The 19,389-nt window shown below is 37.8% G+C and overlaps 1 protein-coding gene across 2 annotated transcripts in view; it reads right to left on the bottom strand.

The window, feature by feature from the left end:
* Positions 1 to 19,389, bottom strand: part of FBXO25 (F-box protein 25) — a 35,482-nt gene that overhangs the window by 2,337 nt on the left and 13,756 nt on the right. The window contains exons 4-10 of one of the 2 annotated variants that reach the window (XM_086745246.1): positions 17,369 to 17,418; positions 14,916 to 15,008; positions 11,002 to 11,095; positions 10,082 to 10,266; positions 7,967 to 8,149; positions 5,721 to 5,864; positions 1,694 to 1,720 (exon numbers count right to left, since the gene is read on the bottom strand). In XM_086745246.1, the coding sequence (XP_086601372.1) occupies positions 1,694 to 1,720; positions 5,721 to 5,864; positions 7,967 to 8,149; positions 10,082 to 10,266; positions 11,002 to 11,095; positions 14,916 to 15,008; positions 17,369 to 17,418 (776 nt within the window). The remainder of the gene's footprint in view (positions 1 to 1,693; positions 1,721 to 5,720; positions 5,865 to 7,966; positions 8,150 to 10,081; positions 10,267 to 11,001; positions 11,096 to 14,915; positions 15,009 to 17,368; positions 17,419 to 19,389) is intronic. The other variant, XM_086745247.1, reaches the window with a different exon arrangement.

The raw sequence follows: 19,389 nt of genomic DNA, 5'->3' as shown, positions 1-19,389 counted from the left end.
AGAAATTAATACATGCAATTCAGTTAATAGAAGGAAAGAACCCGTAAGTGCAGTTTTTTTTTTCTCACCTGGAAACTTACAAAATGAAAAGCGCTGTCAAAGACGCCACATTCCCTTCCAAAGTCTTTGCAACACCAAAGTGCACTAGTCAAGACACATCCTAAATACTACTCAGCTTTTCCAGTGAAAATTGTTACCCTATAGATATATTACCTGTAGCTTTCCATTAAGTCTGCAGATGACTACGGGAAAATACCATGTGGTATCACCTCCTCATCCCCCCACTTTTTTTAATAATTGCTTTAACATCACCTGAGAACCAGTTGTTACATTCATAACACACAGGAAGAAAAAACAAACAAGAAAGAACAGACAAGTAGATTAGACCTCAGGTAGAACTGCCTGTTTGGGGAAGTTGCAGATGAGAGGACAGAAGTATTAAACCAGAACACCTTCATCTTGAGACAACATTTGCAAGGAAGGGATACACCACAGCAGAACACTCTCAAAGGTAGTTGCTAATGAACTAGCATCTTCTCTATCCATTGCCATGTCAATGCCACATCATTACTTTCCTAGGAAAATGCACCATCAAGAATTAGGATTCTGGGAAAGAAGCTAGGGTTTAACCCCTTTTAGTGTTTATTTATACTCCTAAATATTTTAGACAGAATTTGTAACATGTTATTTGCTTTGCTCTGCACATCATCATAAAAACACTTTTGAAAGCTCTGCTAAAGTCAGGAATTACAGGTCCAATAAAAATCTTGGTAAGATAACTTAAAAACTCCAAGAAATAATTAAAAACAGAAACAGCAACTTTACAGTGAAAAAAGTGATGAGGACTGAAAATAAGAGTAAATTTTCTTGTAATTGCAAGTATTCCTCCTTCCAAGAAAAATGTTTTTCCCTTGAAATTGCATTTAATAAATAGTATTCAAATAATATTTATTTTCAATATATCTACTTAAAGCTAAACCAGAATGATTTTAAACTAACAAGAGATTTTTCCATGAGGAGTGTTTTCTGGAAAATGTAATTGTTCTCCTCCTCAAATTTTATTGTAACTGCAAGTTAAGAAGCTCCCATAATAACTTTGGAGCTACAGTCCTTTTCTGTATAATTACTTCCACCATTTCATAATTTATAAAACAACAATATAATTGCCTCCCCTCACTCTCCTAAGTCACAAGCAGCCCATTTTGGAGACTTCTTTTCAGAGATACTCTTTCATAAAAGTATGTGACTACAGCATTCCAAATGAAGTAAACTCAATTTCAGTACCTTCGCATTAAAGAAATTTATGAGGTTCGTGTTACTGTTTTCAGATTTAAGTACTGAATTAAACACATCAGGTTAGTGCAGAAAGTTTCTCACACTGAGTGCAGAGAAACTTATTTCTGAGCAAATCTTGCTGATCCATGCACCTATGCTCAAATAAGTTGAATTAGGGTCCCTAGTTTAAATGGCATGAATAGAGAATATGGTAACAAATCTGGTGAAAAAACGGAGATGAAAAGTCACCACTACCTTATCTAATAGGGAAACAAGAAACAAAAGTATTCCTGCTGCTAAATTCATGTGGGAAAACAAAATCAAAACAGAGCATCAGACAATTAGAAGTGAACATGTTATTCACTTTGACATTACAGAATAATCAGCAATGAAAACGGATGAGACACACAGGAAATACCTTGAGTAACAAAGCAAGGTGGTAGTCCTTTGAGATCGTGAAGAAGGAAGCAGGAAGGAGAGCCATAAAGTAAAAGAAGCAGAGTTAGGGTTTGTTTAAGCTAAGGTTCACATGCCATTTAGAAAAATGGTCTTCTATTCTTGTGGCAAATCACACTCAGCTGGAGAACCAAAACCAGCACAAGCCTCAAGACAACTAAAACCAAGTGTGAAGCATACCACTTATGCAAAACAATCACACTATTTTACATAAAGTCCTGGATATTGGAAGCAGAACAGGTATTTTAACTTCTGTGGCCATCCTGGGATAACTGAAATGTGCTACTCAGTTAGCTAAGAAAAAACTAATTGCCCACAATACAGAAAAAACAGCATACGTAGAAAGCACTCACAGAGGCATCAGTCAATAGTTTGCCATTACTCTTACACTACTAAAATTGCATATTTTGCTCATTTTCATCGTGAACAAATCAAGTCACTTTTCAAAAACAGTTGTGTAATAGGAAGAGTTTCTTATAGTAATTCCCTCCTTTAACACAGAACAGTACAAAGCGTTCTTTTATATCACTGTACTTCCTACAGTGAATTCAGGAGCCTCCTTCTTACTGTATTTAACATGACTATGGCACAGGTTTTAAACAAATACAGGAATACAAATGCCGCTTCCTGAAAAGCTCTTACAGACTTGTTAAAAGTGACACTAGGATTGTTACAGCATACTGAGAAGTGAGAAGTAATTTCCCTACTTGAACTGTTTGCTAATTCAGTTCAGTAGCTGTCAGTCCCTTCTCTTGTGAGGCCTTCTTTAAAAGGATACAAAATGCAGGACTGAAAGAATCTCCTGGGTCACGTGTAGCCTTCGTGTTGCCAGCATCATCATTATCAATTTCATAAACTGATTAAAATTCTTCTCATCACTAGCTAGGCCTGTGCTTTGTGGCTATTGCAAAACATTGCTGCTTTGGTTCTTAAACTCTTAACTCAGTATTAAGTTTACCCACTAGTTTCTACAACATATTTGCATCAAGGCTGTCCCTCAGCTTAAATAATTTCCCTAAGTAGCGTCATGTTTATTTATCCTTCCTCTGTCACGTTCAGTCACGTTCCTTGTTAGCTTTAACACAGCTAAGTTAAAAGAAGTTAACCTCTGCTAGTCTTCTTCATACTCTGATCACTTCAGTACTTTTCCCTCTACAACTATTCCAATGTTTTGCTTTGTTCTTGAATGAGGGGAGAGAGAAAAAAACCACCCACAAGAAAAAACACAAGTGCAATAGAAATAAGTGTTCAGCTCATTGCCTGAAGTTCTTCTGAATGCCCTTGAAGACAAAAGCTGCCTGATTTTTGAAGTGTACCATTTAAAGAAGAAACTAAATTTTTACATATTATAAGCTATCTGAAGAATCCAGTGCTTCCATTTGTTTCAAGATTGCTATTTTTCCTCTGCAAAGTAACTGTGATTTCTCTTTTAAAGTTTGGTTTTAGTTTTTTGCTATATGCTCAATGGAGTTATGAAGAGGAAAAACTTCAGTTGAGAACAAAAAGTCTGTACTTTACAGATACAATTATATGTCACCCACTCATACATATTTCATTTAATATTCTGTCTAATCAAGTATGATACTGAAGTTTGAATGAACTGTCAAAGCCAAAACTTTTCTGATTAAGAAATATTTTCACCTAGCACAGAATTTTTCTAGAACTAATAAGGCTCCTCCTGCCCCCCACATTTAGTTTAGAAGGCTTGAGAAGGGCACAGATAAAAGTGCCTGAAAGTTGAACTACTCTTCCCCCATAGAACTCAGAGTGACTTGCGCTATTTTACTTACATTGCCCTGTAAACAGAGGAACTTTTTCAGACCAATGAGTAACCTCTTAGTGTCCCTGCCAATAACAGTGCCAGTTGTGCAGAAATGACTTCTTTAACAATCTATTTCAGCCTGATCAAACATTTTTTTAAGACAGGGATGAGACTTAGGTTGCAAGACCTAGAGAAGGAAAACTGCAATCCCAGGTCGCAGAATAACCAGCTTGGGAGGCACCTCAGGAGATCTGTCCAGCCTTCAGCTCAAAGGTGGGTAAGCTATGAGATCAGACCAAGTTGCTCTGAGCTTTACCCAGTCAGGTTCCAAAAACATCCAAGGATGGACACTGCATAACCTCTATGGTGAAACTGTTCCCTTGCTTGGCTTGAAGCAGTCTTAAAAAAAACTTGAAAGTCTTTTCCAGCTTCTCCTTACAGGGCAAGTTCTCAAGCCTCTTTGATTATTTGGCCCTCACCTGAACTCCACCCACTTTATCGGTGTCTTTGTTGTACTGGGGACCCCCAGCTGGGTGCAGTATCCCAGATGCAGTCTAATAAGTGCCAAGTGAAAAGCAATAATCACTTTCCTCAACTTGCTGACTGTGCTCTTGTTAAAACAGCCAATCTCAGCCACCTGCTACAGAATTTTAGTGCAGAAGCATGCAATTAATCTACCACCACACCATCTGTTAAAAGACCTGCCCCCATCTCCAGGATGAGGCAGTCAGCACTGGAATGGTGATGTAGTAGGTACTGCTCATCAATCCAAACAAAGTACCTTTACAACTTCTTGTGTTGCATTTCAATAAAAATATAAAACTACAAAATTAGTGCCATTGTTCCAGTAGTAGACTGGAGTGGTCACGGTTACAAGACATCTATCTGCCTGCACAGGTTCACTGCCTCTTACTCTCACACACTATCTCTGAAGTTAAACATTTAATTCTAAACATATTTTAGTCACACAATATTAAAGTATATACTTTCAGTTATACCAAGGTCAGAATGAGAGAGAATTTACTGTAGAAGCATTAACCCTTTACACAAAGCCAGACAATCCAAATAAATGCAATACCAAAACCATCCATCTGCATGCATGCTGTGTGCCTACCTTTATAATTTCTGCTTTCAAAGACATAACTTTACCCTACATATCAGGCAACATGATAAAGACTTATTCCATTGTAATGAACAGTTCTTAGTCATTCTTGACACAGGTTCTTCAGCAAATGCCCAAGCTTTTCACAGCAGAAGCCAATTCTGACTTCCTGTTTTCTTACTATTAATTGACCAAAACATTAGTACCTGGAAGGGCTACTGTGATATCAAGGATACTCAGCTTTAAGATAACATAATTCAGTGACATGGTACTTCTATGAAAGATAGCTTATCCTGTTAAACAGTTTAGTTTTCTTCTATGGAAAATAAAAAAACCTCACACTGACATGCAACTCCTCTTAAGATTACAGAAAGATGACAAGAGCAACTTATTTCCATAAACTAGAAGAGTATTTGCCAAGATTTCTCAAGCATTTCTTGCTCTTTCCTATCCATGGTCTTTGAGCTGCAAAATTAAGTCTCACTAACAATAAGGCTAGATTATACTGCATCACAAAGTAAAAGCAGGACTACGTGTTCACACATAAGTTACACATGAAAATGCCCTACAGAAATTAAAATCATCCTGTAAGACAGAACATATTTCAAAGTAAACACCTAAATCAACATAAAATGCATTTTAAGTGACGTTTCAAACACTTTTCCAAGCTTCAGATGAGACAGAAGCAAGACTCTAGCATTCTACACCAACATGGTAGGAATACTATAGTAATCAGTTCTCAGAGACTGATGGATTACTATGCTGTCACTAGAAAAGGGATGTAAAATGGCTCACTTCATACAAGTTCCCTTCGTACAAGTTCCTAACAACTCTGCAAAAGTTTAAAGAGATACAAGAAGACAGAGTGCAACTCTTTCCACATGGCACTTTTCTTTGCAGTTTTAAGTATTGAGGTTACCAGATATCAAGAAATAAAAACGTTAAAGAAAAAGCTTGGAGCTTAATTCTGATTTTGTATGGAAGTTTTATATATTACTTAAAAGTTAGACATTAGTTGTCCAATCACATTTCACATGAGAAAACTGACAACATGATCTTAATCTATTTCCTTATCACCAGTAGCTGTTTGAATTTATTTCTGATTATCTATTTCAAAGATCTTACCTTCCAAAACAGAATACTACAGTGTCGACAGAAATGCAGAGTGTCCCCATACTGTTCCTTTATTGGGTAATATTTCTGAAGTGCAAAGTACATCAGCTTCCAGTCAATGTGACCTTTCTCTGACAGAATCAAATGCCTACAAAACTAGACATAAAACACATTTCTTTAAAATTGTTAAAGAATTAGTCAAATCAGGTAAAGGACAGAGGTGGGAGGGAAGGTAGTTAAACTGAATTTTGTAACTGGAATTCTGTGAAGTCAATAATCTGACATGATAGAGCTCTGAAAAGCAGTGAGAGATCCAGCCAGGAAAAGAAAAAAAAAAAAAAAAGAGGTAAAACACTAAAAATAGGAGAGTGCATATTTGCCAAGAATAAGTAGGCCATACACAGCTGCTATAACTCTGCTGTCTTGAAATTATTCTAGTTATAGTCAGTAACTATATAACAAAAATATTAAGAGCTGAAGTAATTAATTTTATACTTTAAAAAAAACTCAGGCATGAGCTAAAAAGTATGCATTACAGTTAGTGGTTTTCAGTTGAGACAGTAACTATGGATTTAAATAATGCTTTTTTTCTTGCATTTTAGAAGGATAAACATGATTATTTTTCACCTTTACTTATGATCTTTCTAGAAGTATAGTAGTAATCAGTGATTGGTGTACTTCTTGAGGACATAATCTGCATGTAAAGATTAGCTGATGCACAATGGCTATTTCTCCCCAGCTTAATGCACAGCTAAGTATGTATTTGTAAAAGGCTTCTTATTCCACTCAGTGTGGATTACTGCTAACGCATTAAGGGCTTTCTTCATTCAGAAGATGACTCCTAGATGGGGAGAACAGCACTGCCTTTGTGATTCCAGCTACACTTCACTCTGTTTCATAATAGCTTCCCTGTGCAGAGTTCTCATTTTTCCTAAAAGTGCTCTTCAGATATCAAGTATGTTTTTGTGGTTCTTCAATGGTTCAAAAAAATACTGCAGAGGACAGGAAAAACAACCTAACATGACTCTGTAGCTTAAGGTAATACATGTTTAAATAGAAAAAGCAGAATTTGATACTGGAAAAGAAATAATTAGATTTGTATCATTAATAACCTGATAAGAAATTGGATGTGGTTGGACTAGATGACCTTTGAAAGTCCCCTCCAACCCTAACCATTCTATGATTCTGATTTAGGAACGCCTTGGAAACACTGTGTACAAAAGTGTCCTTTAAAAGGCACAGGGCCACTTAATTCTACTGAAAGGCTTAAGTGATCTTTTTCCCCAGCTTTACCTTAGTGTAACAGCTTCCACTGTAACTGTTTTTGTCACTGTTCAGTACAGCTTACGTCATCTGCCCTCAAAATCCATTCAATTGCTACATTAAGCTTAAAACTTCTTATCCTGATAAATTCACCTTGTATTCTTTTGAGCTGCCTCTGAGGAAGGATTTTCCAGTTTGCCTTTGTCCATATGCTCTGTGAAGTTCATTCTAAAGCCCTTAATCCCACCAAAATTCTTATTTCGGTCAACTGCACATGAGTTAATTAGCTTCACTTCTACCTTTCCTGTTATGATGATGATGATGATAATAATAATAATTAATCTGGTAGTCACCAACCAAATGGTACCACTTCAACCTAAGATATTTTAAATGAGTATTTTCACCTCCTCCAGCCTGGAATGTACTAAGTTTTTCAAGCTTTTCCTACAGCTCTGATGTGGTAACTTCTATTTTCATGCCTTTATTTTCACCTAGTCTGATTTTGTCCCAGCATATATCACTGTCAGAAAATAAAGACAGCTCTGGAGGCATTCCTAGATTACTTTAATGCTTTTTATGAGAGAGTGACAGAAAAGTATCCCTTCTCTTTTTTCTTCTCTTCACTAGACTATTCATGTAACTTAAAAGTTTGAGCTATCTGCCTGTGTTGATTAGTAAAACAAACTCTACTTTAGGTATTAAAATTAGAAACACCTTAGAAGTATTGTCTACCACACTTGTTGAGGATTGTAGTTAAAAAAAATCTTACAGTAGACATTTTTTAAAGTAGTGCAAGGAAACAGCCTGATAGTTATTCTAAACTCACAGACATGCTGAATACAATTTTCAGTATGAACCAAGCTCCCCCCCAAAAAGAACATTTTCACTATTACTGCATGCGGTCACATTTTTATCTCAAAAAGGGTGAGTTAATATACCATATTACAAAGATAAGGGCCCTATTTATGCAAATAAGAAGGTTTTTTTTTTTTTACCTGCTTTTCTGCAAAATGGTACTGGCAGAGTTTTTTCCACAACTGTCTGTCTTCACTGAGCATGTACAAAGTTGGGGTCACCTGACCCAGCGTAATAATGTCCCAGCCATCAGAAAACCTGTACAAGATGTTACTCAGCATATGCAGAGGGAGATCACTAAGCGTAAGACCATTGTTGACTTGCTGGAAATAAGAGTTGAAAACTTTTAACTACAAAAACTTGACAGTATAAGTACAAGTAAGATTTTTATTCTACAGGTAACTCAGATCTTAGTTTAGTTTGTACAAAAGCATTGAGTAATATCTATGGTTAATTCTGTGATACTTTGATTACTTGGCTACTATTATTCTCTAACTGTTGTTGAAAACTTAAATGAATATATGTACAGAAGGAGCTGCAAACTGTAGCTTTATAACTTACAGCTTTCCTACTGTTAAAATAAACATATCCTAATTTTTTTATTTAAAATTTCAAATAATTTAAAAAACACTCCCATTCTCAGAAAATAATTCAAGAGTATACAGTCTTGAAAACCGATATATTCAATTCCACCTTTGAGAAAAGTAGACTAAAACCTTAAGTATAATAAAGGTATGAATTAATTATTTATAATTTGTAGGATAACTATAATTTCTCTATTTTCATTAAGAAACAGAGCACATGTCAATTTGTCTTAGGACAACTAGAGTGCAGAATATAGGACTGACAAGCAGAAATACAGAATGAAAAAACATTATGAAAATCACAGGCAGAAGAGAGTAGATTTGTTTCTGAATGCGGAGATAGATAGTTCCTCTCAGACATAAATGGGGAATTCTGCAGGGTGTGACAGACCAGAGCACTGAGAAAGTTTTCATTAGGAGTATATACCTCTACTGAACTTTCTCTTTAACGGGGTAACCTACAGCACAACTCATACATAACTGAATCTAGAGCCTAAGCTGCCAGGTGGCACAAAGGCCAACAGGGCTGGAGGCAGCGTGGGCAGCTGGAAAGGGATGGAGTGTGGGCAGCTGCTGGCCCCACCTAGCAGAGCTGCCCAGGAGCAAGGCACTGGTAGCACAGCAGCTGTACTCCAGCAGGCTCTCACTTATGTCCGTTTATTTCACAACCATTCATCTCACTTATAGGCTAGATTTTCCATAGCATCATCTGTTATAGACATCTCTGGGACTATCGTTCAGGAATATGTGAACGTTACAGAAGCAAGATTTCTCATCAGTTATTTCCATCTGAGCTGTTCTACGTTGGTTGAAGTGGCACACTGGAAAGAAACAGACGCAGCAACTGCAACGTCTCAAAACTGCCTATGCTGTGGTTGCTTCGCATATGAAAATTGCTGAGATTGAGTTCCCTATTTCTCCTTTCTATTCCAAAATTAGCTGTTCTATTCAGATACCCACCCAGCACACATAGCAAGCACAAGTTCAAAATTTCATAGCTGAAAGCAAACAGATGAAACAGTTGTATGACTTTACTGTAAGCAACATCTTGCAGCATTTCTTCCTTCAAGAGTAACCCAGACAGGTTAAAAAAGTGGCCTGCTTATCATCAGAAGTTTCCACTATAAAAACGTGGAGCCATGCATACCACACGCTTTGAAGAAAGTAGCAAAAATCAGAGTCCAGATGCTGAAGTCATTATCTTTTCCTTTTTCAAAAGCAACCGTGCTAATGAATAAAGCTGTAGAACTGCTACGTGAGTATTTTCTGTTTTCTTGACCCACCTATAAAATTCCTTCTAGATTTCTATTTCTTCAATAAAAAAAAAACATTTACTTTGGAATTAAAAATTGGTATTTCTTCCATCTCTACCTGACAATCTAAAAATAAACAGTTTGAAATTTCTTTGGGTGAGAAAAACAATTATATGTATACATCTCTAGCAGAAACCAGGAGTACAGGCACTGTAGCAGCCCTCACTAGAGAAGAGCTATTCAAACATTAGAAAATTAAGTTGATTCTGTTTCATTTAATTTCATATTTACTTTGCTAAAAACAAAGAAAAAAGTAAAACTCTAAGATGTATTTGAAACTTTGTTCACCTACAAATCATAAACCCATGTTCAATATACCTGCCCTCCAATTACTTTTTAGCATGACTTAATAACATACCTTGTTCATCTGAAGGTTTTTCAGTTGTTGTTGCCACAGAAGGATTGTTTCTAATCGGCAAATCCAAATATTGATGTTCCCTACCAACACAGATTTTCCTACTCCCCTAATCAGTATACAGAGAGTAGAACTCAGATCCTGTAGAAGTTCTTTGATTAATCGTGGGTTATGTTGGTCTTCCATGACTGGAAAACAAAACAAATACAATTTTGGTTAACTGAGTTAACCAAGCTAATACAGTTAGCTCAAGCTAATCAACACTTTTTTAGATGAACTAACAACAAGTCAACTGTTTGTGTGCAAATAGCTGCCCTAATTCCTACCATGACATTTATTAAATGCTGTTCTGTAAGGGCGAGACCAATAATTAACAATTTCATGGCAAATTTGATGTAACACATCATGCTATGCATTTAATAAACTTAATACTGAACAACTAGTTATAAATCAAATTTCTTCTGTTCAAAGCTGATAGTGTTACATCTCCACTTAGTGTGGTTACCAGAAAAATATTTTTTCCAATATTAACTAACAGCTCTTTTTAAAATAAAGAAAAGCAGTTATGTACTTGAAGTCTCAGTATGTCATGCAAATGGAAAAACAAACATGCTACTCATCTAAAAGCTTTCATGTTTCATCAAGAGTATAACTTAATAGTAACCAATAGTTTCTGAATAGAATCTAATTGTCATTTAACTTCAATCTGTTTCAACAGACATGATTCAATAATCAAGAGAAAACAACTTACTGAAACTGTGGGATGAAAAGTATGAAACCATTCACTAATTAAATATGCCGTTGCTTTATGTTACAATGTAAAAACAGTAATAAAGCTAACAACAACAACAAAAAAAATCAACCAATAGATTAGTCATAGCAATTAAATGTGAACAAGCAGATTACAAAACCTTAGGTCTTACCCTTCCGCACAATTTTGTCCAAAATGTTAAAGTAGTTCTTCTGTGCTGCACCACTCAGTGAGGTTAACTGGGATTTCGCAATTAACTGCAAAAGCTAGGACAAAGAATTAAAACTCAGAAGAATGACAGAAGCAAAGAATGGTTTCAAATACAGACTTTCAGTACATACATTCACCTAGAACAGCCTAGAGCACTGCAACCACATTTCCTGAAAACATAACTACAGAGTTTAGAAAATTAAGCAAGACAAACACAGAAAGCTGTAGGCATTCCTACTGGCATCCCATGAACAACTCACAAAGAGATGTACATTTTCAAAATACTATACAAATACTAGTGTTTATCCCCGTGACAGAGCACATGACATATGGCCTTTATAAGCTGTAATGAAACAATGGAGAGAGACTGTTTTGGAAGCTCACAAATAGAAACGTAGTTTTTGATGTGGCTGGGTCCTGAACCCCCTGACAGATTTTGTGGCCAGGAATATCACATTGAACTGATACCAACTACCAGACTTCCAATTTGAGTATCATACTGGTCAAACTGAGATGTGATGAACTTAGTGCACTACTTTCTGCTCACGGAGGGGGAATGTGCTTTCTTCTACCAGGGACCTGAATGTGGGAGCAACCCCCGGTTTAGCTAATCTAATGATGAGCAGCATACATACTGTATTAGTAACTTTCCCTTAACATTTCTCTCTGGAACCACTGTGAACAGAAGAGTGGCAAGGGTGGTGGGAATGGCCTAGGGGAAAGTAAGCAGAATAGGTTAAGTTCTTGCTGCACATGATTGCCAAGCTTCAGCTACTAGAGGCAGCCCTTGCTCCATTCTGACACCTTTGCTTTTACACCTGAGATTCAGTTTTGTAGCTGCCAAGCACCATTGCCTCTTCAACACAAAATGGTCATAGTATGAGATAAAAGAGAGACTTCGATGCGATGATAGTATTGCAATGTTTAGAAGTGTGGCACCGAATTTTACAATTGCTATTCATAATGCTGAGCTCAGAACAAGAGTTCTCAATACATGCGAAAGGGAAAGCAGGGAGCAGAAACCAGCATCCCCTACAGAGTGCTCTGAACACTAACCCGCAGAGCCGTGCTTTGTAGAACAGCATCAACTATTGGCAGAGGCTGAACAGAGACTAAGCCTGCCAAAAATGATTTTGTATCTTCATTTCTAAAACAGCGATTTGCCACTACGCTCAACGTTAATTTTTCTTCGGAGAAGAGAGAATACACCTGTTCTCTCCCCGATTTAATAATATTCCTTCTGGCTTCTCTGCATGATTCCTGACAAAACATTATGTGCTATGAAAGGAGGAAATAATTCTCCTGATGTATTTAAATACAAGCAATCTATTTATACAGTTTTTGAGACGAGATATCAGAATCTCTTTCTTGGCATCTTCAAAGCCTTTTAGTTTGATGAATAATTTGGAGCACACCTAGAGGTACCTGGCAGTTTGCCAATTAAAGCAAGTATGTACATTTCTCTTGATTAAGTCTGAAAAAAAATCAGTTATGTTACTCAGGCTAAAGATCAAATCAAGGAAATAAATTCCACCTGGCTAATTTTAATGAAGATTCCCATTTCAGTGGAAGTTAATATGCAAGGCTTAAGACAATTGTAGCAGGCGCACGAGTACAAGGATCTGAGACGCGAGTTCAGCTGTACTGACACATGCACAGACACCGCTTATGTTGTCTACTACAGATTACAGCTTTGAATGGATCAACTGTTTATTCAAATTGCAACATTTTAAAAAAAAGACTATCCATATCAAACTCAATGTATCAGACATTTAACAGCTAAGAAATTATCATTATAAGCGCAGGAAAATAGCTGATCCTACTGCCTCCCCTCACTGCCTGCTCTAAAAAGGTCTTGAGCAGACATCTGTATTAACTTTTAATAATAACTGGGAGGGTTTTAGATAGTTGGAGAACCAAAGTGGATCATCTATCCATGTTGACAGGATTCAGTTTGCCTCCATCACCTCAGAGGAACCAATACAAAGATATAATTAAATTTTTGTAACTGTAAAACAATCCTACAATTTAAAAAAAATTCAAAGAAATTCTGAAGTGTTAAAAGGTTTATGGAAGTGTGTCTGCTATTCTAAACCCATCTTAATTTCTCAAGGTCTACTGTTACTCTAGTAACAGTTTGAATCACAAAGCCAAATTCCTCAATTTTAAAGTATTGTTCCTTTCTCAACAATTTTAAGCCTGGCTAACTAAACTAGTCATTTTATATTTTTTGGCAAACAGAAGGGAAACTGGTCAATGTGCTTATGTTAGACCTTGCACGTTGTTCCGATTAACTGTTTTGAGCAACTCAGCTTAGGCACTGCAGCATCTAGAAACATGTAAAATTCTACTTCTGGATTCATTCTACCTGTTTATCATTCAAGTGAGGCACTCAAGGTTGACCTAATTTATAACATGATTCTTCTTTTTTAGGTGTTCTTTTTTCATTGTACTGTTTGAGGCTGAGAAGTGTTGGGAGAGATCAAGGTTCTTCTTTCTGCTCCCAAAACAGCATTAAAAAAAAAAAAAAAATCAATGTTCTAAACCACGATGCATATATATACTGAAAAATCTGCAAGGGGAATAAAACAGGCAAGTACCCTGACCACTAGCCTGGAAGCAAATCCTTTTTGCTTTGTTTCCTTTGATCCCACATCTCTTGTTTTTCTGGAAGTAAATTATGCTTTCTCAGCTTCACAAGGATCGGTAGAATCTGTTTTCTCTCCAAATACTCCACAGCCTAGTGGTAAGGGTGTTCTCCTGGTATGTTTATTGAATTTTGATTTGTGTCTTTTCAAGCTCTGGAAACATTCCAACCACTACATTATTCGTGAACAGCCTCACCATTGAACTGAACTTTAGTCCTGATAGGTCTTACATTTTGAGCTTCTCTGAGTTAGGACAAGCACTCTACTAACTCAAGTTTGATGACAAAAAAAAACCTGGGGCTAGAGAAAGATCAGTATCTGCCAGAATAGGTATTTCCAAGCAGGCAGCTAGTTAGGCATCAAGGAAATTAAGGCATGATATTATGCAGCTCCCTAAAGTACAAGTGAATGTAGTTTTGGAAAACAGGAAGATAGCACTGTTGTCCAGAACTTACAGGTTCCATGCACTTAATTTTCAACTGAAGACTAGGCATGACCCAGAACAGCTAGTATAGTAAAGAAAGAGACTTTCCAAGGAAAAATTGACATTAGTATAACTTAAATGTTTCTATAATCTTCATGTTACATTATTTGTAAAAGACAGCTTGCAATAAAACCAATTTCTGGAAGACAAAAAAAAAAAGGAAGACTGAAAAAGCTGGAGTCTTGAGTTTTAAGAGATGTTAATAAAAGGTAGATATATCTATATCTTGTCCAGATAAAAATAAAAACTAATTTTAAAAGAGAGCAGTGAGTCACAGGACTGTTAAGAAGCTGCAGAAGAAACAGAAAGAGCAGAATATTCACACATCAGATATTCTTCTAGAAATTGCTATTTTAAGCATATTTAAGACCTAGTAAAGTATGTTTAAGAGGTACTACACTTTGCTATTTTTGGTTGTATAGGGATTCTTTTGCCTTTAAAGAGCATTCACTACCCAGACTGACGAACAACTGAAACTACCATCAGTGTTTCCTTCTAAATACAAAACATGCTGGCCATCACCATCCTCCTCAAGCTACAGGCTTTCATAAAGCAATAGAAAGAGTTCTCACCAAAGAAGAATTACTCAGTTTGAAGTTGCTTCACGCAGTAGAAGTTACATAAGAACAGGATATTTCTACAGTCACAAAACATCAAATGTTCAGTGCAAAATTATTTCTTTCGTACACATAGACACATCAGCAAATGCATTTTTAAAATACGCATATAAAATAAAGAGCTTACTTTGACCACGTAATTGAACCTTCTGATGTCCTGGATTGCACTTGAAAAGTCTAAGCGGTTAAAAGCTTCTCCCAGAGTGCAATAGCCATGTCTCTGAGAAGAAAAATAAACACACTTTAAATGGAAAGAAACAAGATAAAATTGAGGAATATATTCAGAAAAGCACTCTGTTGTGCAACTGATGCTTTTGTATACCATGCTCCCGAGAAATACAATATATCTGGACTGAAGATTTATTTAATTTCTTGTAGAACAAATGGAACCAGATATGCTATTTGGAACCAACAGTAGGGATATAGTATTACTTGACAGCAAGGCCTTTAAGTTCATACTAAACATGCAATCTGTAATCACCAGTATCTGAGCGTCCTGGAAATCTACTCCACTACTGCACGGCCACAGTGCTGGTACTCTCTCATGGCTATCATGCTCTCCATTTGCCTCAGCACAAAGTAGAGGTTGTCTGTACAACAGTCTGCACTTACAACCATAAGCATTAACTGACTGAGTTTGTGTTCACATTTGAGGGTGTGAACAGAGCTACTTGCTCCTGGGACTGGCAGAACAAGTGGTCTCAACATCTAGAGTTTATTTTCTGGGGGCTACAAGCTAAGGCACAGTTTTTCTTAGGCAGCAAGAGAAACTGCATTTTCTTTTGGTTCTTCTGCACAGGTGTCTTAAGGTGAAAATGGAAGTTCCAGCGGCTGTTGCAGAGCTACTTAAGGTGTTAGTAGTACTGGAAATTACATGGGATCACATAAGCTGAGTAAATTTAGAGCCACACAGGAGCCTCGGAGCAAACATAATGAGAAAAAGCCTATAACTGGTGAAAGGGATACTTGCAGAGCAGTATGTTAGTAATCCTGCTCTTGTCACTTTGCCCTAAAATTCACTATCTAGTTTGGAAAAAAGTCTCCTAGTTGCAAGATTGAGCCATTTCAAAATCAAGTAAGATTACAACTTGTAAGTAAAACTAGAACCTCTGTAAATTACATTTTAGATTAGCTTAAACTGTTGCTCTGAATTTTTTGGTTCAAGTATGTTTATTACTTGCTACTTCTTCATTCTGCTACTTAAGTGTTCAAGGCCAGGTCAGGTGGGGCTTTAAGCAACTTGGTCTAATGGAAGGTGTCCCTGCCCATGGCAGGGGGGTTGGAACTAGATAAACTTTAACCCTTCCAGCCCAAACCATTTATGTTTCTATGATTAACTTTCAACTTTTTCCTTTAAGCTTTTGAATTTATATAAGGAATTATGTGAAAAAGATTAGTGATTAATTCTAACCATCCTTGTTTTGCTGTTGTTTGCTCTTTTAAAAAAAGCAGGAAAGGTGAATGGTCAATTATTAGAAGACAACAGTGGTGACAAGAATAAGCTAACTGGTACAACAAAATATTTTGTTCACTTTCTGAAAGGAAAAGAAACCCAAGCAAACAATCACACATCACCAGTATGTCAACTTCTGCACAAATATGGGGGGGAGGGGAACCCATAATCTCAACATACAGGTTATGAAGGACAGTAAGGAGTGATTTTAGGCAATTTGTGTTTTGGCCCAAGTGTAGTTTGAAAATTCAGCTTAACAACTTTATAACTCAAAACATCATAATGACTGGTGAAAGTCTGTCACTCTCCCTTCTTTCTTACCCTAAATTTGACATGGCACAATTAGAAAAAGGGTCCTCGAGACTTTTGCAAACCAATGTAAGTAAATACATCTCTCATGTCTGAAGATAAAACTGGGAAAGAGGTCTATGAATCTGGTGAAAGGCTCTAATACCCTAACATTATTGTGGATGAAAGACATCCTTACAGGTGTCCAAGTTCCACCCATGCCAGGTAACCATAGGAATGAACACAGGAATGAAACTCAAACTTCAAGACAGTTTCTCTACATACAACGAATGTATATTAACTCTTGGCTTTCCAGGAGGCCATTTCTAGATCTTTCATGTTCCCTTTACAGTTGCATGATACAGTTTCTACACAAAACTGAAAGCATCTGGACTTTGTGGGCTATGAAAGTCCTCTTTGCAAAGTTTGAAAGTGAAGTTTTACTTATATTAAAATCTACATCAAGATTACAAAACATCAGGTAGCTGCCTGCAGACACCTTCTTTGGAGATATTACTCTGGTTTTGCAAATACTTTCAATTTTAGTTCAAAGACACACAATACAGATAGAGACAAAGATGGCTTGAAGAAGTAGTGGAAAACTTATGTCCATCCTTGTAAGTTCCCACATCTCTGCCACAATGACCCATGTAAAAGTAACTTTGCTAGATGCCTTTGCCTCACCACATGCAGGTGTACTATGGTACCAATGAAGAGAGAATCGAACATAACCCCTAAGACTATACAGCATGAATGCATTGTATTTTTTTTTTAAATAATATTTGTCAATTAAGAAGCACAAAGAGTGTAGGAATTGACCCACAGCATGCAGGACTTACTTCTCTGGTGCTTTCTTTATGAACATAAATCCAATTTTCACGATAAAAACCTAAAATGAAAATAAGTATTTTTAACCTTCTACTTTAGGTAATGCTTTCCAGAAAGAAACTGAAGAAAACGGACCATCCTCAATAAAATGCTTCATAAGATAGGAGAGATAGTAGAATACTTTTAATAAAGGAAGTTTATAAAAGCTGAAAAGGATGACTACAAATTTTCAAAAAAATAAAAGAATAGTTAAATAATTTTATAAATCAAAGACAAGAGTTGGAACACAATTGGCATAAATAGCACAACTTTTGTCAACTGTTTACCAACAACAGTCAATTTCTCCTACAAAATCCCTGACCTTTTTTAACCCAACAGACTTTTTAGCACTTAACACAGGAAAGTACAGAAATGAGAAATCCTTTTTGTTCCTGAACACTCCACCTCTCTATTTTCTTCAGTAAAGGTGTCTGCTCTGCATCCACTTAGTTCAACTAGTTGCAGGGAAGTTAACTGTACAAGACTAATAAAGGCAACTAGGCAGACCTTCAGCTTTCAGAAGTTCAGTATGTTGTCAAATCACAGACTCACAGAATGGTTAGAGTTGGAAGGGTCCTTCAAAGGTCATCTAGTCCAACACCCCTGCAAGGAGAAGGGACATCCCCGACCACATCCGGTTGCTCAGAGCCTCATCCAACTTGGCCTTGAACATTTCCAGGGATGGGGGTTCCATCACCTTTCTGGGCAACCTGTTCCAGTGTTCTACAACGCGCACTGTAAAAAATTTTTTCCTAATATCCAATCTAAATCTACCCCCCTCTATTTTAAAACCATTACCCCTCGTCCTGTCGCAACAGGCCCTACTGAACAGCCTTTCCCCATCTTTCTTGTAGGCCCCCTTGAGGTACTGGAAGACAGCTATATGGTCTCCCCAGAGCCTCCTCTTCTCCAGGCTGAACAGCCCCAACTCTCTCAGCCTGTCCTCATAGGAAAGGTGCTCCAGCCCTCTTATCTTTGTGGCCCTCCTCTGGACTTGCTCCAACAAGTACAGATCCTTCTTATGTTGGGGTCTCCACAACTGGACACAGTACTCCAGGTGGGGTCTCACCAGGGCAGAGTAGAGGGGGAGAATCACCTCCCTCAACCTGCTGGCCATGCTCCTCTTGATGCAGCCCAGGATGCAGTTGGCCTTCTGGGCTGCAAGGGCACATTGCCGGCTCATGTTGAGCTTCTCGTCCACCAGCACTCCCAAGTCCTTCTCCTCAGGGCTGCTCTCAATCCATTCTCCGCCCAGCCTGTATTTGTGCCTGGGATTGCCATGACCCAGGTGCAGGACCTTGCACTTGGCCTGGTTGAACTTCATGAGGTTGGCACGGGCCCACCTCTCCAGCCTGTCAAGGTCCCTCTGGATGGCATCCCTCCCTTCCAGTTTGTCAATGGCACCACGCAGCTTGATGTCATCGGTGAACTTGCTGAGGGTGCACTCTATCCCACTGTCCATGTCGCCGACAAAGATGTTGAACAGGGCCGGGCCCAGCACGGACCCCTGAGGGACGCCACTCGTGACCGGTCTCCACATGGACATTGAGCCGTTGACCACCACTCTCTGAGTGCAGCCATCCAGCCAACTCCTTATCCACCGAGTGGTCCGTCCATCAAACCCATGTCTCTCTAGTTTAGAGAGAAGGATGTCGTGTGGGACAGTGTCAAAAGCTTTCACAAGCCCAAGTAGATGATATCCATTGCTCGTCCCTTGTCCACCGATGCCGTCACCCCGTCATAGAAGGCCACCAAATTGGTCAGGCACGATCTGCCCTTGGTGAAGCCATGTTGGCTGTCACCAACCACCTCCTTGCTGTCCATGTGCCTTAGCATGGTTTCCAGGAGAATCTGCTCCATTGACCTTGCCAGGCACAGAGGTGAGGCTGACCAGCCTGTAGTTACCTGGGTCTTCCTTATTCCCCTTTTTAAAAATTGGGGTTATGTTCCCCCTCTTCCAGTCATTGGGGACCTCACCAGACCGCCACGACTT

Source organism: Chlamydotis macqueenii, chromosome 3, assembly GCF_036417535.1.
Source record: "Chlamydotis macqueenii isolate bChlMac1 chromosome 3, bChlMac1.mat, whole genome shotgun sequence".
NCBI lineage: Eukaryota > Metazoa > Chordata > Aves > Otidiformes > Otididae > Chlamydotis > Chlamydotis macqueenii.
The sequence above is the reverse complement of the archived record's forward strand: the minus strand, read 5'-3'. Positions and strand labels throughout refer to the sequence as shown.